This window comes from Lissotriton helveticus, chromosome 7 (assembly GCF_964261635.1).
Source record: "Lissotriton helveticus chromosome 7, aLisHel1.1, whole genome shotgun sequence".
Classification (NCBI taxonomy): Eukaryota; Metazoa; Chordata; class Amphibia; order Caudata; family Salamandridae; genus Lissotriton; species Lissotriton helveticus.
Window position 1 is genome coordinate 786831301 of NC_136068.1, and position 25536 is coordinate 786856836.

General features: G+C 44.9%; 1 protein-coding gene across 2 annotated transcripts in view; it reads right to left on the reverse strand.

Annotated features, from left to right (window-relative positions):
• NME5 (NME/NM23 family member 5) overlaps positions 1 to 25536 on the reverse strand; it is a 140236-nt gene that overhangs the window by 83987 nt on the left and 30713 nt on the right. For both annotated transcript variants that reach the window (XM_078650683.1, XM_078650684.1), the window contains exon 3: positions 1769 to 1974. In XM_078650683.1, the coding sequence (XP_078506809.1) occupies positions 1769 to 1974 (206 nt within the window). The remainder of the gene's footprint in view (positions 1 to 1768; positions 1975 to 25536) is intronic.

Below are 25536 nucleotides of genomic sequence, written 5' to 3' on the forward strand. Positions count from 1 at the left end.
TTAGTTCTTGGGTGCAATGATCTTGAAAATGAAATGAAGTTAGATATAAAAGAGTTCTTGGGAGAAAGGGAATTCCTGCAAGACTCTGAGAGCCAGCAAGTTCAATTCCTCCCTTTCTTCAGCTGGACTTACATACTCCAGATATGTAAAGCATGTCTGCCATTTGTATAGGTTGCTGAGGCTGTAGTTACATAGGAAATTTAAGAAGGTTATAGAGATGGTAGTGGTTTGCAGAAGGTTGCCTTTTTCAGTGTCATGATGTAGGTCCATTCTGGCTGGATAAGATGATGAGATGAATGAAGGAGTTCAGTGGTGCTTTCAGAGTAACGTTGATTGGTTAATCAGTGGTTATGATGATGCTGGTTCCAATATTTGGAAATTATATTGGTAGAACTGAATACATTTTTCATTTGAATAATAGCTTGTTTGAAGGTCAACGCGGGAGGGGATTTGGCAATAGCATTTTATTATTATGGCTGTCTGTTTAAGTGGCTGGGATTTGTAATAGGTAGCTTTGTTTCTATAACATTTTCTTTACATGTTCTATGTTTTTGTTTGAGGATTCGATCAATGTCATCTTATGTTGGCGATTCCTAATGCTCATATTTGCATTACACCAAGGAACAGACTTCCTTTATTTTCTTGCACATGGTATTCAGAGCGCAGGAAGGTAAAATAAAATACCTAAAGTGTCCAGCTGGAGGTCAAGTAGGAAGCCTGCAAACTACAAGGACGTGCCAATAAAATGAGAGGATCACAAGCATTGAGGGAAAAACAGTGACAGGGAAGTGAGAGTGAGAGAGAGAGGAGTGGAGAGTGAATGGAGGGGAGAGTGAATAAGAGGGAGAGAATGAAAGAGAGAGAGAGGAAAGAGATGGAGAGAAAGAGGAATTTACTTCTATACATCCCCATTACAACAATTTGTATTTTACTAGTCACTATTCAGGACAGTTTATAGATATGGAACTAAGATCAAACATGTCTGTTATTTTTATTTAAGAGAACATGAGTAGAGCTATTGTGAGGTCAATAGTAGCAGGATACAACATGAATCTAAGTATTCTTAGGATAATGCTCAGCATGTACAAATGACATGGAGGAACAGATATTTTACATGTGCATCCTCAGCTCTGTCCTACACCTTAACTGCATAGTCAGTGCATGTTTAAGGTGTTGAGGCTGACCACCGCCTTGGAGGGCAGAGGGTCAGACCATGATCTTTTGTTTTACAACAGACATACAAGTCGCAAGTAATTACGTTTCTCATTTCCCGCTCAGGGGTGTACGGTCAAATGCCAATTGAAGGTACTAATGGATTTATTTTCCCTAAGAGTTCCAATCTGAGGACTACAGAGTTTGATGATCCACCAATAGAAGCAACAGAGGGGCACAAGTATAAACGTTGAAAAAACTAAGATTATCCTAGTGGTAGCTTAATTCTGGATAATTGGATTTCGAGTTATGTTATGTGCATTTGTAAAGCTCTCAGCCGCGAGGGTATTCTGGCGCTCAGTAGGTGAGTAGGTCGTGTGAGAAAGATAAAGTATTTAGAGTGAAGTAGCCCATTAGAATCAGAGGGTTCCCTGAGGAGCAGGCACATTACGTTTCTCCTACCTACCATGACTAGAATATAAATATTGTATTGGCCTAAAACCTATCTTGAATCTGAATATATGTGGGCGGGGACAAAGTATTGGTTACATTACAAATGCAGCAAAAATGCATAGCAACTGTACCCTGTTGTGGAATTCTATAGTTCAAAGGTTACCTGTCTGGATGGGTTTCCTTGGCTTTCATGCTGTTCGTTGGACCAAGAAGTTCCTTCCAGTATGAGATTGCTTTATGTCTGGCTAATGTCATAGCGATAATTGGTCCAGAGCTCATGAATGCGGTTAAACTTGGAAAAAACATTTTTCCGAACTGATCTGCGTAGAAGTCGCTACATTGCTCCGGACTTAAATGAAGTGTCCTCTTCTGCAAAATTGAAAAAAAAAAGATTTAATTTTACAATTTGATTTTTACTAATTCTTAGATTTATAACTGGGCATGTAATTAAAGATGCCTTGCAGATAAGTCAGCTGAGAGCCTAAAGGAACATGATCCTTTAGTTAGCTAGAACTAGTGTTGCAGTGCAGAGCAGCTCATCATTAGCACCTGTTTACATTCTAATAGGACCACCCTTGCAGGTGGCGTACTCAATGAATGGGAAAGGCGCACTAAGTTAATATAAATATATTCATTAGCCTTATACATCTCTACAAACCACATTGAAATGTATTGTTGTATTCATTAAATTCTTCATTACAGATAAGCATTTTGCATTTGCTTGAGTAATTTCAATTTACTCTCTACCGTTACAAACAAATCCTTACTTAATTAAAATAGCTCCTGCAAACAATCCAGACACAACTTTCCACTTAACATATTAGGGCAATGCATTCCTCATGTCAGCACGTGCCAGATAAAATGTAAAGGGAGAATATGTGCCACTCAATGTGCAACAGGTGAATGGAGATGGGATGTTACAATAAACCTCAGATGTTTCTGACCACGCTTTTCTATGAAGTAAACAATTTTATTGAGGAGCTATGGTATTAAGGATGATAAAAAAGCATCAATAATAGTGGCATCATTAATAGAATACATGAAATATAAAGTAGAAATGCCCTGGAGAAATAATGTTTATACAATCTGATTCATAATAAAAATTCACTACAGCTGCTCACTCAATAGCGTCATCAAAAAAGTCACCTGTATGATATTTCTAAGCTCGGAGCCTAGCACTCTTTGCAAAACATTTTATAGACAAACAAGATATACAGTAGTGAGGTTCCTATATACCCTATACAGGATCTGCGCATTCGGATAACATAAACTGTGGGATTGGTGGCAGACTGGTTCCGATCACCCCCACAGGATATGTTAGCCGTCTGTATTGTGGTTCTGAAATTCTGGACCCTACTGTTGTCCCGGTATCGAGGTCCGATACCCGTGTCCCGAAACATCAACGTACCATGACGAATTTGGTGTCGACGAACCGATAATGATTAGGACATCATTCCTATGCATTTGCGTCATGATCGAGGTATGCTAACACCCCTGAATCGTAGTTTCCGTCCCGACCCCTCAGACTCCATTTTGTAAACGGTATCCATCTTGTGTCTTGCCCTCATGATAAGTCAATTAAAGGTCGAGCTTGATCTAAAAGGACACGTCCACCTTCCCTGACTTCCCCCTGACCTGTCCCAACTGACTCCCTTGCCTCCAGCCAAACCTGTTTGGGCAGCTCCTCGCCCAGTGGCCAAACACGATAGCATCGATGCACAACATACCACGAACCATTCACCGCGTACAGATCATGTTTTCTACACACATACACACCTGTCCACGCTCCCTGTTTATGGCCAGTTTTATGACTAGGAGGTGCCTTCTTTTATTGGGGCTTCACCGATATCTGATGGGAGTTCCGGGCCTGGCTAGGTAATCTATCACGAATTGGACATCTAAAATACGGGCTTGCCTACATGACTTCGCTCTTTTGTATTATTGTAGAAATATGTGTATAGCCATATCATAAACTCAAGAATTCTTGCTTGCAGCTATTATTTCTGTATATAAGGAGAAGGCTGGTTCTGTAAAAACGAACAGTCTCCTGAGAACACATGACCCGTGTTTGTCGTGCTTCTAGGACACCTGTTACTTGGTAGCTGCCAATAAAACTTGATCTCTGACTGCGACTAGAAGACTCCGTGTTTCTGTGGTCCGGAACAGGGAGAACTCAGAGGTCTTCGGGTGTTATCCCCTGGCACCAAACGGGTTCCTAAAAACCCGTTACCTCAGTTGGCGCCCAACTCGGGGCGGTATCAAGCGGCGACGGTCCAAGCCAGATGTTCGTGAGGAGCTTCGTGTGAAAATTCCAGAGGACGGCCAGCCACTTCAGCGACCCCTGTATGTCGACGTGGTTCCGAAGGTCTTTCCTGCGAGGTTCCCCGCGTCCCGACGGCTATGAAGGACTGCTGCCCTGACTATCGCTTTGTTTTGGACCCAGTGATCCTTGGTAGAGCGAAACGATAGACGAGTCTTCTAGCGACGTCACCGATCTTCAAATACTTCAGTTAAGTATAAGTGGAGCGTCTCCCAGTCCTTAGTTTGTCCTTAGTTTTTGGTATCCTTGAGATACGCTTTGATTTGGTACTTGCAAGCCCCAAAGCGAAGGACTTGTGTATTCACGAGAAATATCGTAACAGATAATCCTTTGAAGTTTGAAGCTAGACTAGTGAGCAAAGATGCCTGGTTTTAGCAGACTTGGAAACTTGTTTTGTCTTGGTTATAGTAAGGACTCCCGATTAGAGGATTCCTGTCCGGTTCCTCCGATTGGAACTCCAACATATGAGTTATATATAAAGCACGGCGTAGGTCCTATCACATATAATGAAGTGTGGATAAAATACACCCGCAAGGATGGTGTTTTAAAATGGCCCCAATATGGTAGTTTCGACTCAGAAATATTAGATAACCTAGAGGTCAAATTATTTAAGAGAAAAGCCCGGCCGGCGATGTTTGACTCTTTCCGCTTATGGCGCAAAGAAGCCAAACAGAAAGAAATAAAATTAGCAAAAAAGAATAAAAGAGGTATGTCAATGGTGCAAGCTGCCGTTGCATACAGGGATAACGAGGAAGAGCAAGAAAGCGAACAAATACTTAGGAGCAAGAAACTAGCAGTAGATAAATGCTACCCGATGTTACCAAATAAGGGACAAGGTCAAGAGGAGAGATCCGAGAAAGATCCATTAATGTCCCACTTATTAAGCTCACCTCCACCGTATGCGTTAGACACTACTACAACGCCAAAGCATTTTACTATACCGCGCCCCGGCACACGTAACCCAGCTCTTGCACGAACGCCAGCTCCTCTTCAGCTGGTTTCTACTTCTCCGGCGCAGCCTTCTCAAGGGCCGCCATCTTTGCTACCTACTCCATCTACTTCTACGACTTTGCCTACAGCTCCAGCTATTGTCTATGATACTACGTCTGCTCCTACTTCAACTTCCTCTGCTATTGCCTCTACTTCTTCTTTGCCTCAGCCTGTTTTTTCCGATGCACTTGCTCCTCCGCAAGGTTCTCCTTCTATTAGACAAAGAGTGACAGGTACCGTCACTGGTCTGCTTTCACCTTTCTTCGGGTCGCCTAAAACGACCCCTAAAACAGAAGATAGACAGTTACGTAGTCAACTGCCTGATTACGAGGAAAGAAAAGTGCTGAATGAACTAGCCCGTAAATGGATTACGGATACTGTTAGATATGATGTTCAGTCTGTTATGGAAGTTTTCCGTCAATGGAATGCACCCACTCAGAGATACGTATTCGAAGAAATGTGTGTATATCTGGGCGAAGATGTGAAGACAAATGATCCCAAATACACAATGAACGAACTATGGCGTACACGCTTCAAGTTCTATGAAGGTATGATTATAGGTGCAGATGTTGAGAAAGCGATAGAGTTATTGCTCTCTTATAGGAGTAAGGGAAACGTCTCTAGATCATGTCACGAAGACGATGCACCAGGTGGAAAAAGAGCGAGACAGTACCCCATGAGAGAAGTTCCTCCGGTTTGGAGGGAAGGTGATGCGAATGCGAATCCACCAATTCTGCCTCATTTCCAGCGTGTATGGGTACATGTCCCCTGGAAAAGATCCGATGTCTTAGCACTCAAGCAGACACTGCCTGATCCTCGTAAAAACCCGACTGGGTATTATAAGGAGTTATCAAAACTGCAAGCTCATGTATAATGAATTTAGCGGATGTCGACATGTTGTTTGGGAACGTTGTTCCACATCCTCTATGGAGCAAAATACGTCATACGAACCATGACCAAGAACTAGGTGACTCATGGGCGAACATTGCCGCTATAGATGCTAGACAAATTGGTGGTTCTAAACCTGAGCCGTTAATAGCTGAACTTCCCGGTAGAATTATCGCGTACATGAAAACCATGATGCCTGAAGTACGCGTAAACTGGGACAAGCTATCTGCGTGCAAGCAGAAGAAAGATGAGAATGTGTCTGACTTTTTCACAAGATTTGAGGAGACTTTCACCGATCATAGTGGTCAGGATATGGCTACCGAGGGTGGTCAAAGATTGTTTGTAGACAAATTCGTACATAATTTAATCCCTGAACTGTGTAATAAACTGAAAGATTCAGAGAGTGCTTGGGCTGTCTCTACGTCAGCGCAAATTTGAGCTACAGCCCAGTACTATGAAAATAGGCGCAAAAACGAGCTAGATAAAGTCGACAAAAAGACAAAAGATTTAAAAACTAAAGTTCTTCTCCAGCAAGCCTATCCGCCTCGTACGGCTAGTCAGCCCAATTATCAACAACAACAGCAGTATTCGAGAAACGCGCAAGGAAACGAGTTTTCCCATCAGCGTATTGCTCATGGCCCGAATCAATGTGCGTATTGCAAGGAAGAGGGTCACTTTAAAGGTAATTGTCCGGCCCTTGCGCGACGTTTGAGCGGTGCTTCAGGTGTAAGGGGACGAGGTGTTCAACAGGCCCCTAGAGGTAGGGGCCGTGGAAATTTCACCCAGAATACAACTTCCTTTCCGCCTCAGAATTCGATGAACAGCTTTGACCAACAGAATAATGCGTCGTCCAGGTCAGCTCAGTACTATGCTGACGACTATTACACCGAACACGAAAATGAGGGTAACGATTGCTAGGACAGCCATGGACAAAGAGAGGGAGTTGTTTCAGTTCCAGTAGATCAGAATGGACCTTATGTCAAGGTAATTACCTCAGGAGTGTCAGAGCCATTTCTGCTGGATACTGGTGCTACAAAAAGTTCTATCATGCACTCGAAACTTCCTGGCGCACCTTTGTCTGGCGAAATGAATGTTTCAGTAGGTTTCTCTGGCGCCCCTGTTAGAAACTCGATCTCCAGTCCTATATCTCTTTCTATTGGCCCGTGCGAATTAGAAGCACCTCTCATTCTTACAACAGGTTGCGGTGAAAATGTGTTAGGTTTGGATTTGCTAAAAAGGTTATATGCGACTTTGTACTGTTCCCCCTTGGGAGTACAACTTACTTTAGGTAAGAAAGTCATTTCTCCAATGTATTTGTCAAAGGACAATATTCCGAATGAATTGTCATCACTTCCTGATATACTTTGGGCTAATGGCTCTAATGATGTAGGTCGTTTGGAGATAGCACCGTATGTCATAACATTGAAAGCCAACGTTAGGTTGCCACGTATTCCCCAATACAAAATATCTAGCGAATGCGAAAATGCATTATTGACGATTGTTTATGACCTGATTGATAAAGACGTCATCGAAGAAACAACAGGAAATGTTTGTAACAGTCCAGTTCTGCCCGCCTTAAAGCGTACTGATCCTTTACAACCGCCTGTGTACAGGTTCGTGATCGACCTCAGAGAAGTGAACAAGATAGTTATCCCACAGTTTCCAGTTTTCCCCGACATTACTGCTTTATTGACGATGGTTCCAGCTTCAGCAAATTGGTTCTCGGTGATCGACCTGAAGAACGCTTTCTTCAGCATCCCGATTGCCGAGGAGAGTAGAGATATTTTTGGATTCAATTTAGGAGGACGAAGCTTCCGCTTCAAGTGCGCTCCTCAAGGCTACTGCAAAAGCCCATCAATATTCAGTCAGGCCCTGAAAACACAACTAGACACGATTATTCTACCGAATGGTTCAACTCTGATTCAGTACGTAGACGATCTGCTGATCGCTGCAGACACTGAAGAGATTTGCAAGAAAGCTACGTTATCCTTATTACGTAACTTATGTGACATGAAGCACAAAGTCTCTCTTTCCAAACTACAGTTTTGCCGACAAGAAGTAACCTACTTAGGTCACATCTTGTCGAAGGAGGGAAGGAGACTGACACCAGAAAGAATACAGGCAATTGCAGAACTGAGTGCCCCAAGGACACAGACAGAGGTTAGAGCCTTCTTGGGCATTACATCGTACTGTAGACAATGGATACCGAATTTCTCACTACTAGCCAAACCCTTGCTGGCACTACTCTGCAAAGACACGCCAAATCTTATGCCCTGGTCTGAAGATTGCCAGACGAGTTTCCACAAGTTGCGTGATGCATTATGTTCGGCTCCTGTGTTGGGAAACCCCAACTACAGTAAGCCTTTTACATTATATGTCCATGAGAAGGAAGGTTGTGCATTATCAGTTTTAACACAACATTTTGGGGACAGACAGCGCCCATGCGCGTATTTTTCGGCAACTCTAGACCCTGTGGCTAAAGCCCTACCAAGTTGTCTGAGGGCTACCGCCGCAGCAGCTGTCTGCACCCGACAATCCGCTGGATTAGTCATGAACAATACTCTGATCGCTATGGTTCCGCATGCAGTAGACATTTTACTAAACAGGACGAAGACACAACACCTTACTAGCGCTCGACTATCCAGTTACGAACTTACACTGCTAGCAAGTCACATCCACATAAAGAGGTGTGATACACTGAACCCCGCAACGTTATTACCCATTCCGACAGAAACAGACAAGATTGATAACCATGACTGCTGTTTTAGGACAGAAGAAGAGACAAAAGGGAGAGTAGACTTACAGGACACTCCCCTTCCTGAATGCAACGATACTTTATGGGTTGATGGTTCATGTTTCAAGCTGCCGAATGGTGATACGACTGCAGCATATGCCGTAACGACATTACACACCATTATAGAGACCGCGCGCATTTCCCATAATTCTGCACAAGCTGCAGAGCTAATTGCGCTTACCAGAGCATGTGTGTTGGCGAAAGGAAAGCGAGTGAATGTGTACACTGACAGCCAATACGCCTTTGGTGTGGCTCACAGTTTTGGGAGATTGTGGCGTGAACGTGGGTTTCTTACGTCACATGGTGCAAAGATACAACATGGTCAGTTAGTTAATGAACTCCTCGAGTCACTGACCTTGCCACTACAAGTTGCGATTGTAAAATGCAGTGCACACAAAAAGATTCAGGATGATGTTGGCCGCGGGAATGCATTTGCAGACGAGGTTGCGAAAGAGACTGCAAGGAACACAATGAGTCGGATGTGGGAATGTGTGAGGACACCATCGAAAGCGTGAAATCTATACAAGCCGAGGCAACTGAGAAAGAGGTGAATGAATGGAGAGAAAGTAAGGGTAGGTTAGATGCGAATGGTTGTTGGGTCGAATTGTCAGAACACCAGCGATGGCTATTACCTAACGCCTATGTACTTGCAGTAGTAACAATGGCTCAAGGATTTGCGCACATCAGTTCGAAAGGAATCTGTAAAGTATTGGCCCCAGTATGGCAAAATAGCAATATCCCGAAATATGCAGAGAATGTGGTCAGAAACTGTATGGTGTGTTTGAAGTACAATCCCGGTAGGGGAACCCCAACTCCAGCTGGTCATTTTGCGCCTCCAACGTATCCGTTCGAGGTTTTGCAGCTCGATTTCATTCACATGGAGAGATGCAACAATCTGAAGTATGTGCTCGTTGTCGTTTGCGCTTTCTCCAGGTGGGTGGAAGCATACCCCCTTAAGGACAATACTGCCTTGTCAACTGCCAAAGCCCTTGTCAAAGAGTTCTTCCCGAGATTCGGCATGCCTAGAATCGTCTGGAGTGATAATGGAAGTGAATTCGTAGGACGCGTGATGAAGAGAGTGTGTGAGTGTTTAGGCATACAACAAAAGTTTCACTCTGCGAATCACCCCCAATCAGCTGGATTAGTAGAATGCTACAATGGCACTTTAAAGCTCAAATTAGCCAAGATCCAAGCCTGTACAGGTCTTAAATTTCCTGACGCCTTGCCCCTAGCACTCTTGTCAACCAGAATGACCGTCCATTCCAGGTTAGGACTTAGCCCCCATGAGATAGTGTTTGGCCGCCCAGCCAACGTCTGGGGCGTGCCAAGGCCAAAGAAACTCAGTGAAATAGAGCACCCCGTACTGCTTGACTATTTGTGCGAATTAACAACTAAATTGCGTGTTTTACACCAACAGGTTCACAGCTCCTCTCCGCCAGCCTCTGACGATCCAGGTCACTCCATCGCACCCGGCACATGGGTCTTGGTGCGGAATTTCCAGCGCACAAACAACGGACAGCCGAGGTGGACCGGACCGTACCTGGTACTTCTTTCCACGAGATCAGCTGTTCGGGTGGAAGGCAAAAAGAACTGGGTGCACGGGACCCATTGTAAACGGGTCCCTCTGCCCCTTCCATACGACCGGTGGGTCAACGAAGGAATTGCCGACTCCGAGACAGAATCCATACCTCGCTTCATCCCTTTCAGCGATGCACGTTTAAAAGAAACTGGTACCGAAAAGGAGAGTGATCATATTTTACAAGGACTTGTGCCACCGTCTATGCAGTTGGACACTACCGAACCTGAGACATTGTTTGAAGACCACACCGTACCTGGGAAACAACAATATAATCTAAGGTCAAGACAAAGAGACAAATAAAAAGCAAACCAATGTGATTTCCCTTCCCCCAAGAACTATTTTTTTGATTTTTCAGCTCTCTCACTCTCAGGAAACTTGCTCATTTTTGATTTTCGAACCGCCATCCGGTTCTACTGCTAGGGTCGCGGTTGAAGTCTGGGGAGTGCAACTGGGGACGTTTAGGTCAACGGTTCTGGTTGGTCCAAGGGAGTTACCCCGGACTGAACAGAGCGCGCTCCCTGGCAGAACCAACCTACCACCGCGGGCAGCAACTAGAGGATGGAGTTTCCTAGGGTAAAGAGACCTACCAGACTCACGAACTTTGAAAGACAATTATGCACTGTACTGGCCAAAAGAAGGTTTTTGATAACATGTATTTTAATGTTGTGTAGCATAACGATGTTTTTGAATGGTTATACTCTATTCGTATTCCAAGTTACTTTTTCAAATGACACCCGGCCACCGCCTCCTCCTACTATCTCTCCACACTACTTTCACCCTCTACCTGAACACGAGTCTGCCAGAAGACTCGAATTTGTAAATAACTCATTCATTCAACTTCTACACCAACACCAGTCCATAATGAACACATCGAACTGTTGGGTATGCGGACTCATGCCGCACACAACGGATAAGGGTATCCCATACTTCATCCTGCCATTCAGTTATTATGGTTCTCTGTGGGCTTTCCAGACCATGTTCCTATTCGCCCTAGAACCATACCCGACCCGTTCTACTGAGAGTGATTCCAGTAACAAGGCACTAGTAGCAGGGATAAGAAATATGAGTAGAGAGTTCGACACCTATCTTACGATTCCCAAAGATGAACTCACTCCGTACACTCGTTGGAACGTAACTAAATATGGGGTTTACCTGAGTAAGAGCCAGACAGCAAAGAAATCCCGCCCAGTTTGGATAGTACCCAACCGAGGTCACTTATGTTTACAAGGTATCGGCAGGGATCCCACAGCACAATTAGGAAAGAGTATATGCACGGAAACCTATGTGTTCGCTTCCCGAACTTCCCCTATACTATTAGCAGCCAAAGGCACGTATTTCGTCTGCCATGACCAAGCCTACACCTGGTTGCCCCCTGACTTCTCAGGTACATGTTTTATCTCATTTCTGCTGCCTCCCACCTACACGGCCAGAGCAGATTACCATCGGACAAGGACAGCTAGAGGTGTCGTGAGTAAAGACGACACCGCGGGTCAGGAATTCGCTGACTTCGCAAAGGGTGAACAGCAGGAATATTCGCCAGTTATCGAGGATAGTTGAATCCGCCGTGATTACAACGGCCGGAGCCCTTGGCAATTTGACGACCGAACTTCAGTCGGATCGACTTATGACCCTTCAGAACCGAGTTGCCCTAGATATCATACTCGCCGATCGTGGTGGTGTGTGTAGAGTGATCCAATCCAGTTGTTGCATTTTCATCCCTGATAACGCACCGACAGGGTACCAGGCCATCTCTAAGCTACACGAGATATCTGGTTCCCTTCACGTAGAAAAAGGGGACTGGTCCTTACTAAGGTGGTTCTGGGAACTGATCGCTACCTGGGGATGGAAAACACTGATCTTCATTGGGATGATCTTAGCACTTCTGTTTATGTTCTGCCTGTGTGTACAGTGCGCTCCTGCACTATGTGGCCTTTGTGCTACCTCATGTGTACGGAAGCCTTTGTCAAGGGACGAACTGAGCAACAGAATGATGCTACAGCAGCATCTCCACGAATTCCTTCATACAGATTTAGACTCGGATTAACATGAATTATTGCCTTATATGAGGGCAAAAGGAGGGTCTGTGGTTCTGAAATTCTGGACCCTACTGTTGTCCCGGTATCGAGGTCCGATACCCGTGTCCCGAAACATCAACGTACCATGACGAATTTGGTGTCGACGAACCGATAATGATTAGGACATCATTCCTATGCATTTGCGTCATGATCGAGGTATGCTAACACCCCTGAATCGTTGTTTCCGTCCCGACCCCTCAGACTCCATTTTGTAAACGGTATCCATCTTGTGTCTTGCCCTCATGATAAGTCAATTAAAGGTCGAGCTTGATCTAAAAGGACACGTCCACCTTCCCTGACTTCCCCCTGACCTGTCCCAACTGACTCCCTTGCCTCCAGCCAAACCTGTTTGGGCAGCTCCTCGCCCAGTGGCCAAACACGATAGCATCGATGCACAACATACCACAAACCATTCACCGCGTACAGATCATGTTTTCTACACACATACACACCTGTCCACGCTCCCTGTTTATGGCCAGTTTTATGACTAGGAGGTGCCTTCTTTTATTGGGGCTTCACCGATATCTGATGGGAGTTCCGGGCCTGGCTAGGTAATCTATCACGAATTGGACATCTAAAATACGGGCTTGCCTACATGACTTCGCTCTTTTGTATTATTGTAGAAATATGTGTATAGCCATATCATAAACTCAAGAATTCTTGCTTGCAGCTATTATTTCTGTATATAAGGAGAAGGCTGGTTCTGTAAAAACGAACAGTCTCCTGAGAACATATGACCCGTGTTGTCGTGCTTCTAGGACACCTGTTACTTGGTAGCTGCCAATAAAACTTGATCTCTGACTGCGACTAGAAGACTCCGTGTTTCTGTGGTCCGGAACAGGGAGAACTCAGAGGTCTTCGGGTGTTATCCCCTGGCACCAAACGGGTTCCTAAAAACCCGTTACCTCAGTATCAGCAAGCTCACAGTGCCACTGGAATTTCCTCTTATCGGGGAGAGAATAGTTTCTTGCAACCTCAGAACATGACAACCCTGATCACTCAGGATCGTGGAAACAATATACTACTTTTTGCTCAGTCACTGGTGCTCACTTAGTTTCTCTCAGAGATACACAGAATAAACAGTCTGGGCGTTTCAATAAGAATGTATTGAACAGTTGTTATTATAGTGCAGCGTTTCTGGTCAGTGTGTCAGCCGGGAAGTCACGGTCTCCTCAGTCTTTCTAAGCAAGACATGATGTATATATACCCACAGGACTCCCTAGGGGTCCTAACTTGCTGCGGTACTGTGTCGGCCTAAAGGATGACGTCTGGCCTGAACTTTATACAGAGATATTATATAGGAAATGTTCATCCTGCTGTCAGTCCTGCTGTGCTTCCAAGAAGCCTCATGCATATTGTATGAGTTTTGAACTAGGGAAAAACCTGCGTTCCGAATGTAGTGTCGTATCTAGGTAAAAGGTCAGTCCCTATGAACCGTTATGTATGTAATGTGGGGAAAGATATAGGTGAAAGGCTGCAGTGTTACCTGCGCCTATATAGGGTACCTATATGGAATATAACAATACCATGTGTCCATAACAGCAATGAGAGTACAGCTCTCTATTGTTAACATGAAATAGGGGCTAACAGGCATGAGTCTGGGTGAATGCTCTCTATTGTTGAAATGAAATAGGGGCTAACAGGCATGAGTCTGGGTGAATGCTCTCTATTGTTGACATGAAATAGTGGCTTACAGGCATGAGTCTGGGAGAATGCTCTCTATTGTTAACATGAAATAGGGGCGTACAGGCATGAGTCTGGGTGAATGCTGTCTATTATTAACATGAAATAGGGGCTTACAGGCATGAGTCTGGGTGAATGCTCTCTTTTGTTAACATGAAATAGGAGCTTACAGGCATGAGTCTGGGTGGGTGGTAATGAGCGTGTGAAGCCCTGGTACCAAACTCTTCATCCCTGAAGCCACAGTCATCTCTGGGGATCAGGGCCTGAATGTGCAACGTTGTGATGCTGCAAAGGAAGGGGACTTTCAGGTGTATGCTGGGGAAGATCGGTAGCAGTCTAGGAAGCTACAACGAGCTGCTATATACCCTTCCCTACGGGTGACCTGGAGCAGGACACGTTTCAGATGAGGACCAGTTTAAAGATGTGGGGGGTGGCTCTTCTGTGTACAGGTGTAGAAAGACTTGTGATTTGCCTGGCCAAGAATCAAGTTTGCAGGTAAAGGTGACAGACGCAGAGTCACTCTCCGCCTAACTTCCAACAGTCGTAGATTGTCCAAATGCACCTCCATAGTCATGTGATCCATAGCACTGAGAGTCATCAATCCACATTTAAGCTTGCTAAGTAAGTGCGCTATCCAGCTAAGAGTCAACTACCTAGTATTCCAGAGGATTCCAGGATGCACCCATCCCAAGTCCTTTAGCTTAGTCTCATCAGAGGCCCACCTGTGGCTGAATGCGGAACTTATTCTGGTCACCATGAAAGCACCAGTGGTCCACTAGCCCTCACGTGCAGAGTGGCTGTGGGAGACAGTACGATATTGGACTCTGAAGCTACTGCTGCTCTTCATGCAGAGCAGATGAAGACATATTTTTCTTACTGACGGTCCAGGCACTTTATGTTTGGCTGTGCAATGCTACAAACAGTCAGCCATTATAAGGTGAAGCACTGATTCAGAGGAGGATTTGAATGCAGCCTGTGACCATCTGTTATTTCAGGCTCTGGCGGTTTGTTTAATAAAATAAAAGCATAATAGAACTCACCTGGGGTGGAAGGCTGGCTCCAGTCTATGGTCCTCTGGAGCTTTTGTTGTGAACAGTCTACCCATGTGAACTAAAGAAGTAGCCTCCGACATAGGGGAAAGGACCCAAGACCCTCTTTGCCAGGTAAATACAAATGAAAAGCCATACCGTGAGGACTTTGTGGAGACCAGATTAACAGAATTTTGATCTCTCCAAAGCACAAAATTAAACAACCAATCTCCACAGACTGAGTGTCCGTACCATAGCCCATTTCGCATTGTGCTCTGAAAAAGAAAGGCATGGAATATGTGGAAAATACCATGTACATGGGACTCGCCATTGGTGGAAATGCTGGAAGGTACCAGATTATGCATGTTCTTCTACACTACAAGATGCCCGCCATTGTGACAATAGAAAACCCATAGTGGTGAGATCCTGCGAAACCGCAGTGGTCTGGCGGCCATATACCATCTGAATGTAACCCAGGGGATCACCTGGATGGCATCTGCTAGCCAGAGATTCTGATTCTAGGTATTTGCTGTCAGTTCGTGTTCTCCATCTTCCTGGTTGGGTAGAAAGATCCGTCTATGCATGTGGCTTTTCTGCAGGGTTCACAGTAATGAAGGAGAGTTCCTTCTTTCATGCCGCACTGCCAAAGGAAGTTATATGGATGCCTGTTCTTGCTTGCCTTCATGTATTTTGGGAGTGTGTTTCATGCTGCTTCGCTTTCCTGCTCTGTTACTCGTATGGGCCGTTCTGAATTTGTGGTTCCCGACTATTAAACATAATGGACAGGCACCAAATATTTTGGTGTTTCTTCATTGCACTCTCTGCTCTCGGGTCACCCGCATGGGTTGAAGCCTCTTTACTTAATAGACAGTGATATTTCCAGGCCCGGACTGGCCATTGCGGGCACCGGGCAATCCCCCGGTGCGCCGCAAGGGTGGGGGCAGGTTTTGGGCCCCCTGGGGGCCGTTTTTGTTACAGGGTCGTTTTTGCGGCGTTGCTGCAAAAACGGCCCTGTAACAAAATCGGCCGAAAACCGGCCCCGGCAAAGAGCGCGGTCACACCCCCATCCCCCCTTGAGGGGTGGTGGGGCCGGCCGAGCACTTTGCCAGGGCCGGTTTTGGTTCCCAGTCCGGCCCTGGATATTTCTCACACTGCTGCCTTATACCTATGTACTTTTGATGCCATATAGTCCTATGAGGGTGTCCACATGAAATGTTGAATCATGTACACACATTGATTATTGCGAATATTATTATGTTTGGTCAACAGTCTGATTCCTTTAGGGGCATGTTCTGGTCATATGATCCTCATGATTAATTTTCAAACACCCACAAGTGTATATTGATCTGCTGGTAGCAGATTTATTATCAACAAACCTTTATATGGATAGCAGTTCTGCTATATATGATTTGATGTTATTTCTCCATGCAGAGCTGTGCAATAATATTATTTCCTTACAAACGATTTACTGCTGCTATTACTTGAATGAGGTTGTGCAGATTACACATTGGCACATAGTGTTGTAGTTGGATGTTTTTCTCTTTCAGGTCTCCTTCACTGGTATACCCAACCTATTTTCCTTTCCCCCATCAGGCCACTCTGTTCCTCTGCTCATTTTATTGTCAGAGAGAAAGCAGCTGGAAGGTGAGCTTCTAGGGGGTTATTGTTCCTGAGGAGCCTTTTAGCAAACACTGAGGGGTACATTTACTAAACATGCAATGCAGGGCATGAAGCAAAGTTGCTGTGCTGTGTTGTGTGCCAGGAGAGAGCAGAAGTCAGAGAGAAAATCCTCAAAGCAGCTAGGAGTCTCAATTCACTTTTCTTTATTTGCTACATTCTTCACAATTATGAAGATGTTGCTGCCTCCATGCTGCAGAAAAGGAATCTACTTCTTATGATGGAAGCAGAAAATTAGCAACTAATGGTCTTCCCTCCTTTTTCTTTGGATCAACAAAATATAGAGAATCACCTTATTGTTGAATGTAGGTTACAATCCTGATATACTTTTTGTGTATTAACCTCCTTTGTCTTTTTCAGATCTCAACAAAAGGATCAAAGATTGCAACTGCCACAGAGGCCCAAGGAAAAGAGGTGATAGATGGCCAAAGGTGGACAACTCAAATCGTTAGATATATATATTAAGCAGAGTGGGGAAGATTACACAAGGTGAGCTAAGCACTGTTGCAGTCATTGTAAAACAAAATTGGATTGATCAAGTGCAGATAGAGAACGTTTGAATGTTTTTGGGCCATATGTATCATACTTCCGTTTTGCGAATTCCAAATAGCGAATTTTAAGGAATCGCTATTTGGAATTCGCAAAACGGTATGTATGTACAAAATCGCTTTTTAATAGCGATTCCTTACTATTCCTAATTTGCGATTAGCAAATTGCTAATCGCAAAATACCCATTCATTTCTATGGGCCAGGAGGCCCAGAGGAATGAAGGGGCAATTTGCGATTAGCAATTTGCTAATCGCAAATTAGGAATTTTTTCAAGGGTGCAGGGGTGTCTCAAGAACACCCTGCTGCACCCCTGAAAAAGACATTTGGGGGCATATGGCGCACATACATACCCTAAGGGCATATATGGGCGTCATATGGCACCTTTTGTTTTTTGGAAAAAAGCTTTTTGAAAAGAATTCGCAAATTACCACCAACTAGAAGTTGGTGGTAATTTGCGAATCCTTAATGGCATTTTTTTTATATATTTTTTTTGATACATTGCATTTAAGGAATCGCAAAATTTGCGATTCCGTAAGTGCAATCGTAAAATAAGGAATTGCAAATTTTGCTATCCTTATTTTGCATCAAACATGTTTGATACATACCATTTGTCAAATTAGCATTCGCAAAGCTGCGAATTTCGGCCTTTGCGAATGCTAATTAGCTTGATACATATGGCCCCTAGTTTTTCATTTTTAAAAAGGGTTCCTTTGCTTTTTGATGCCTGTGTGACTGCTGAAGGAAACGGAATCCAGAAATCAAAAATATTACTTTACTCCCATTCCTTCTTCAAGAGAATAGAACTTCGGTGTATAAGCAAAAGTTCTTCCCATGGCTGAACAAGTGGAATTCACGCTTACTATTTCTTAGACCAATAATGTGCACTCCTTAGTGAACTTCGCTTCGAAAACGCGGATATCTCCTTTTTCCTCGACTTCACGCAATGAGTGCAGCGTCAAAGACGATCCTTCACGGCGGTGAAACAGAAACTCAGGAACAAGGGAGTGAAATATTCTATGTTGTTCCCAGCGCGTCTTCGTATGGAATCGGACGGAAAAATCTGTTTTTTGATCAACCTGAGGAAGCAGTGGACTGGCTTGAGTATCGAACGGAACAAGTCCCGCAAGATCGTACAGTTGGAAGTGAGGGCCTGGAATAGGCTCATGGCTGACAAGAATGTACTGGGCATGTGACGTCCTCTGGACTGGCTAACTATCGGGTTTGGCTGGGCAGGTAAAGGGTTGTAGTGAGAACTGGTCCCAAGACTGACTGACTGAACTTTGGTGTTTGGTGTGTAACCTATGTTGGGGTCTCTTTATCTGCCAATACTGGGGGGTCGGGGGGGGGTAATGCGGGTTGCCACGCCCTTAAATTTTTCTACTAATAGTTCTTCTCCAGGGCGACAGGCAGCCTGCAAGTTGGTAATGGGCAGTTTTGAGCACAGAGTGCAGGGCAGCAGGGTGGGGGGCAGGTGGGTTGGGGGTGGGGGTAGTTGGGCCGTGGAGGTTTATTTAACTGTTGTTATGATTCGCACATCAGTAATAAATTATGTTATTAATTCAGAGGCGCAAGCTAAACTGACCTTGAGCTGTGAGAGACATAGGGGACAAAAATGTTAAGATTTTAAGCTGCAACGTCAACAGCCTTGGGGATAAGATCAAACGCAGTGTGGTTGTGCAGTATATCAAACGGCAGGCCCCAGTTGTTGTTCTCCTACAGGAAACGCACCTGGTTGGAAACCTCTGTAAAGCGATGCACAGGGGGAGTATAAAATGGTCTCACACGTAGGCTTTACCTCGGGCTTAAGGGGGGTCGGTATTATGGTCAAAAACTCATTCCCACTTCAGGTGGGCTCCTTGTGGACGGATGAGAGAGGCAGATACACAGGGATTTTGGGCACTTGGGAGGGCCAGACGATCACGTTCATATCAGTTTATGTACCTCCAGGTCTACAGGACACCACATTCACTGACCTGGGCTCACTCCTTCTCACAATGCCACATGGCCTTCTGATCCTCGGAGGTGATTTCAACGCTGTAGTTTCAGGTACCCTGGGTGCTACCCGCCCAGGGAAATAGGACCCTCTGCTAGCTGGCTACCTGACTTCCTCGACACTATGGGGTTGGTGGACGTTTGGAGGGCTTATCATCCAAATCAGATACAACACACCTTTCAATCGGGCACCCATCATAGTTTATCCCAGCTGGATTATTGCTTGGTCCCGGCAGCCCACATTGCACACATACACAAGATCAGACATCTTGCCAGTGGCAACTCCGACCACTCCCCCGTATGGACGCACATAGTACTCAGTCAAGCTACGGTGGGTAGGCTGGCTCCAATCAACCCCTGGTACCTTAAAGATCCGAAACTCCATACTGAGGTACTGGGTTTTTAAGAACCGGTACAGAACCGGTAACCCAGCGGTGCCAGGGAATCAACACCCAGAGACCTCGGGTTCTCCTGATCCAGACCTACAGAAACTTCAGAGTCTTCTAGGTGAAGTCAAAGATTAGTTTATTGGCTGCAACCAAGGTAACAGGTGTCCTAGAAGTACAATACGGGTATGTTCTCAGGAGACTGCATACTTTCATGAAGTCAGGCTTCTCTTCTTATACACAGTTTTAGGCCCTAGGCAAAACATTCTTGGTTGTAAAGTAAATTGTTAACATGTTTCCAGTATCTATCCTCATGTTAGTCTGAGTCCAGATCTATATTCCTAAAGTCTTTGAGGTGTTGCTGTAACATCATTCTAGTGTTTAGTTCATCTCTTGACACAGGCTTCCTTACACATGATGTAACACAGAGGCCACATATTGCAGGAGCACACTGTATGCACAGACAGAACAGGAAAAGAATGGCTAAGACCATCCCAATGACCATAAGAATTTTCCATCCCCAGGCAGATATCAGTTCCCAGAACCATCCCATTAGCGACCAATCTCCTTTATCCACATGAATGGATTCAGAAATCTTATGTAGTTTGGAGATGGCCCTGTACACGGTCGGAGCATTATCTGGGATGAAAATGCAACAACTAGACTGGATCAATTTGCATACTCCACCTCGGTTCGCAAGTATTACATCCAAAGCGACCCGGTTCTGAAGGGTCATAAGTCGATCCGACTGGAGCTCAGCAGTCAGGTTACTAAGGGCACCAGCAGTTTCAATCACGGTGGATTCAACTACCCTTGTTAATTGCCTTATGTTTCTACTGTTAGCCATGGATCCCCAGAACGGCAGAAAACCCCTTGCAAAGTCCCCAAATTCTTGACCTGCAGTGTCTTCTTTACTCAAAACACCTCTAACTACCCTTGTCTGATGGTAATCCGCCGCTGCTGTGTAGGTGGGAGGTAACAGGAATGAAACAAAACATGAGCCCGAGAAGTCAGGGGGCAACCATGTATAGGCTCTATCATGGCAGATGAAATAAGTACCCTTAGCGGCTAAAAACGCAGGGGAAGTCTGAGATCCAAAAACATACGTTTCTGTACAGATACTCTTCCCTAGCTGAGCTCTGGGATTCTTGCCAATACCTTGCAGACACAGGTGACCTTGATGGGGTACGATCCAGATTGGGGAGGATCTTTTAGCTTGCTGTTTCTCAGTTATAGTAGTTCCATATCCGCTCACGTTCCAACCTACATATGCAAGTATCTCATCATCCGGAGTATCTTCATAAGAAGTTACTTCCTTGATCATGTCAACTATACCTTTGACTAGGGCGCTAGTCTTGAGGTTGTCTTTTACAGAACGTAGGGGTTGGATTTCTCGTGCATATATGAACATTGTCCTATATGCCCATACTGAACCATTGTGACTAAATGGCAGGACCAAATAGGGGATACCTTTATCCGTTGTGTGAGGCATGAGACCACACACCCAACAGTTAGTTGTGTTCATTACAAGTTGGTGTTGGTGTAATAACTGAACGAAGGAGTTATTAATGAATTCTAACCTTCTATTGGATTCGTGGTCAGGCAGAGGGTGGAAAGAATGAGAGGAAACAGTAGGAGGAAGTATGGGTGATGCAGTGGGTGCAAATGTTACATGGAAAGAGAACAAAACATAACTTATCAAAAAAATCATTACGCTGGATAGCATAAAAATACACAATATTATAAAACTTTTCCTTGTCATCGTGTTACATAGTCTCTGCTTAAAGTTCATTTGTTTGGCAGGTCTCTCCACATCAGGAAACTCCATCCTCTCTAAGGTGCTGCCCGCGACGAGGAGGTTGTTTCTGCTAAGGAGTGCTTCTGTCAGTCTAGGGCAACTCCCTTGGACCGACCAGAACCACCGACCTAACGTCGTTGGCTGCACTTCCGAAGACTTTAACCAATCGCGGCCCTAGCAGCGGAACCCGGATGGCGGTTCGAAAAACAAAAATAAGCAAGTTTCCTAAATGAGAGGTCTGCACTTTCAAAAATAGGATTTGGGGAAAAAGATACGTTTATTAGTCCATAGGTCTTGGTCTCAGATCATAAAAAGGAATCACTTTTATTAGTCTGTTTTTCTCGGTCGCAAATTGTAGCGTCTTTTTCCTGGTATTGTCTGGTCCTGAAACAGGAGTTCAGGTTCCAAAGAGTTCAATTGTTCTGGTGGTGGCACAGTTTCTTGAAAAATGTTCTCGCTTTCACAATCAGGGTTAGTTTCTTTTACAGGGTCATCAGTTGAGAGCTCTGAGTCAGTGCCACCTTTCTGGACCCATTGGTCATAGGGCAGAGGGAAGGGTACTTTTTTACAATGGATCCCGTGGACCCAGTTGGCATTCCCCTCCACCCGAACAGCAGACCTTGTAGACAGAAGGACGAGATGAGGCCCGGTCCACCTGGGCTGGTCGTTTCTTGTTCTTTGAAAGTTGCGGACGAGAACCCAGGAACCGGGGTCAATGGAGTGACCCGGAGTCTCAGAGACCGGAGGCAAGGTGTTGTGGACCTGTTGATGTAAAACACGCAATTTAGCCGTCAATTCATACAAGTAATCAAGCAAAATAGGGTGTTGCAGCTCGCTGAACTTTGTGGGCCTAGGCACTCCCCATATGTTGGCTGGCCGGCCAAAGACGATTTCGTAGGGGCTGAGTTTCACTCGCGAATGCACAGTCATTCTGGTGGATAGGAGTGCTAAGGGTAGAGCGTCAGGCCATTTAAGACCTGTGCTCGCTTGGATTTTGGCCAATTTAAGTTTTAGCGTGCCATTGTAACATTCTACTAATCCAGCTGATTGGGGGTGATTTGCAGCGTGGAACTTCTGCCTAATGCCTAGCCCTTCACACACTCTTTTCATCACACGACCCACAAATTCACTTCCGTTGTCAGACCAGACCATTCTAGGCATTCCAAACCTGGGGAAGTACTCTTTTACAAGGGCTTTGGCTGTGGACAAGGCAGTATTGTCTTTTAGGGGATAGGCTTCTACCCATCTTGAGAAGGCACAAACAACCACGAGCACGTATTTTAAGTTGTTGCACCTCTCCATGTGTATGAAATCTAGCTGCAAAACCTCGAACGGATACGTAGGAGGTGCAAAATGACCAGCTGGAGTTGGGGTTCCCCTACCAGGATTGTGCTTCAGACATACCATGCAATTCTTGACAACATTCTCTGCACACTTGGGAATCCCTGAATTCTTCCACACTGGGGCCAACAACTCGCAAATCCCTTTCGCGCTGATATGAGCCATTCCATGAGCCATTGTAACTACTGCAAGTACATATGCATCGGGTAACAACCATCTCTGATGCTCTGTCAATTCAACCCAACAACCATTTGTATCCATTCTTCCTGTACTTTCTCTCCATGTGCTCAACTCTTTCTCTGTGGCCTCAGCTTGGATGGACTTTACACTCTCTATCGTGTCCTCACATATTCCAACCTCACCAGTCCATCTTTCAGGGCCTGCAACATACATTCGGCTCATCACATTCTTTGCCGTTTCCTTAGCGGTCTCATCAGCAAATGCATTTCCACGACCAACATCATCAGTCACCTTCTTGTGAGCACTACATTTCACAATCGCCATTTGCAGGGGCAAGGTCAGTGATTCAAGAAGCTCATTCACCAACTGACCATGCTGAATCTTAGCTCCATGCGAAGTCAGGAATCCACGTTCTCTCCACAATCGTCCAAAACTGTGAGCCACTCCAAACGCATACTGACTATCAGTGTAGACAGTCACTCTCATTCCTTTAGATAACACACATGCTGTCGTAAGTGCGACTAGTTCTGCGGCTTGAGCTGAACCATGTGGTATTCGTGCAGTTTCAACGACTGTGTGCAAAGTTGTGACAGCATATGCTGTAGTCACGTTCCCATTTGGGAGTTTAAAGCATGAACCATCTACCCATAACGTACCATCACATTCAGCAAGAGGAGTGTCAAATAAATCCACTCTCCCTTTTGTCTCTTCCTCTGTTGTGAGGAAACAATCGTGCTGTTCTAAAGCATCTGATTCTTCTGCAATTGGTAACAACGTGGCTAGATTCAGGGTACTGCACCTTTTTATATGCACATGGCTCGCTAGCAGCGTTAATTCATAGCTGGACAATCGAGCACTAGTTAAGTGCTGTGTCTTGGTCCTATTTAACAATGTGTCTACTGCATGCGGGACCATCACAATTAGTGTATTATTCATTACTAGACCAGCAGACTGTCGAATAGAAACAGCTGCTGCTGCTGTGGCCCTTAAACAACTCGGCAATGCCTGTGCTACCGGATCCAAAGTTGCCGAAAAATAGGCGCATGGCCGCTGTCTATCTCCGAATAACTGAGTCAGCACAGACAATGCACAGCCTTCCTTCTCGTGGACATACAATGTGAAAGGCTTACTGTAGTTGGGGGTACCTAACACAGGAGCCGAACATAATGCTGTGCGTAATTCGAGAAAACCTTTCTGACACTCTTCAGACCAAGGAATGGGATTGGGTGTATTTTTACACGTTAATGCCACCAAGGGTTTGGCCAATAACGAAAAATTTGGAATCCACTGTCTACAGTACGATGTAATGCCCAAGAAAGCACGTACTTCTCTCTGTGTTCTTGGCACACTCAATTTCGCTATTGCCTGAGTTCTTTCGGGGGTCAGTTTCCTTCCCTCCTTCGATAAGAGGTGACCTAAGTAGGTCACTTCTTGTCAGCAATATTGAAGCTTGGAAAGTGACACCTTGTGATGCAGATCACACAGATGACGCAATAATGTCAATGTGGCCTTTTTACAAATTTTCTCAGTATCTGCAGCAATGAGCAAATCGTCCACATACTGTACGAGAGTGGCACCTTTGGGCAAAACGATCGTGTCAAGCTGAGTTTTCAGAGCCTGACTGTATATTGAGGGGCTTTCACAGTAGCCTTGAGGAGCGCGTTTAAAGCGGAAGCTTCGACCTCCTAAACTGAAGGAAAAAATGTCCCTGCTCTCCTCAGCAATTGGGATGCTGAAGAAGGCATTCTTTAGGTCAATCACTGAAAACCATGAAGCAGAAGCTGGAATCATAGTCAATAATGTGGTAATGTCGGGCACAACTGGGAATTGTGGCATGACTATTTTATTTACTTCTCGAAGATCAATCACGAATCTGTACACAGGTGGCTGAGAAGGGTCGGTTCGTTTTAAAACAGGCAGAACAGGACTATTGCAAACATTGCCTCGTGTTTCTTCAATCACATCCTTTTCAATCAATTCGTAAACAATCGCTAGCAAAGCTTTTTCACCCTCATTAGATATTCTGTATTGGGGAATTCGTGGCATTTTGACATTTGACTTCAATGTTACAACATATGGTGGAATTTCTAAAAGACCTACATCGTTAGGACCAGTAGCCCAAAGAATATCTGGGAGAAGTGCTAATTCTGCTGGAAGTGCATCTCTCGACAAATACATGGGAGAAACCCCTTTCTTACCTAAAGTGAGTTGTACTCCTGAAGGAGAACAATACAAAGTCGCATACAATCTTTTTAGCAAATCTAATCCTAGCAAATTTTCACCACAACCTGTTGTCAGAATAAGGGGTGCTTCGAATTCACAAGGACCAACAGAAAGAGATAAAGGGTCAGAAATCGGATTTCTAACCGGGGCGCCAGAAAAACCTACAGAAACGTTCATTTCGCCAGACAAAGGTGCGCCAGGGAGTTTGGAGTGCATAATAGAACTCTTTGTAGCACCAGTATCCAACAGAAAAGGTTCTGACACACCTGATGTAATCACCTCAACGTAAGGTCCACTCTGATCTACTGGAACTGAAACAACTCCCTCTCTTTGTCTATGGCTGTCCTAGCAGTCATCATTCTCCCACTGCTCATTTTCTGTGTAATAATCTTCAACATGGTATTGAGCTGTCCTGTCAGATACGTTAT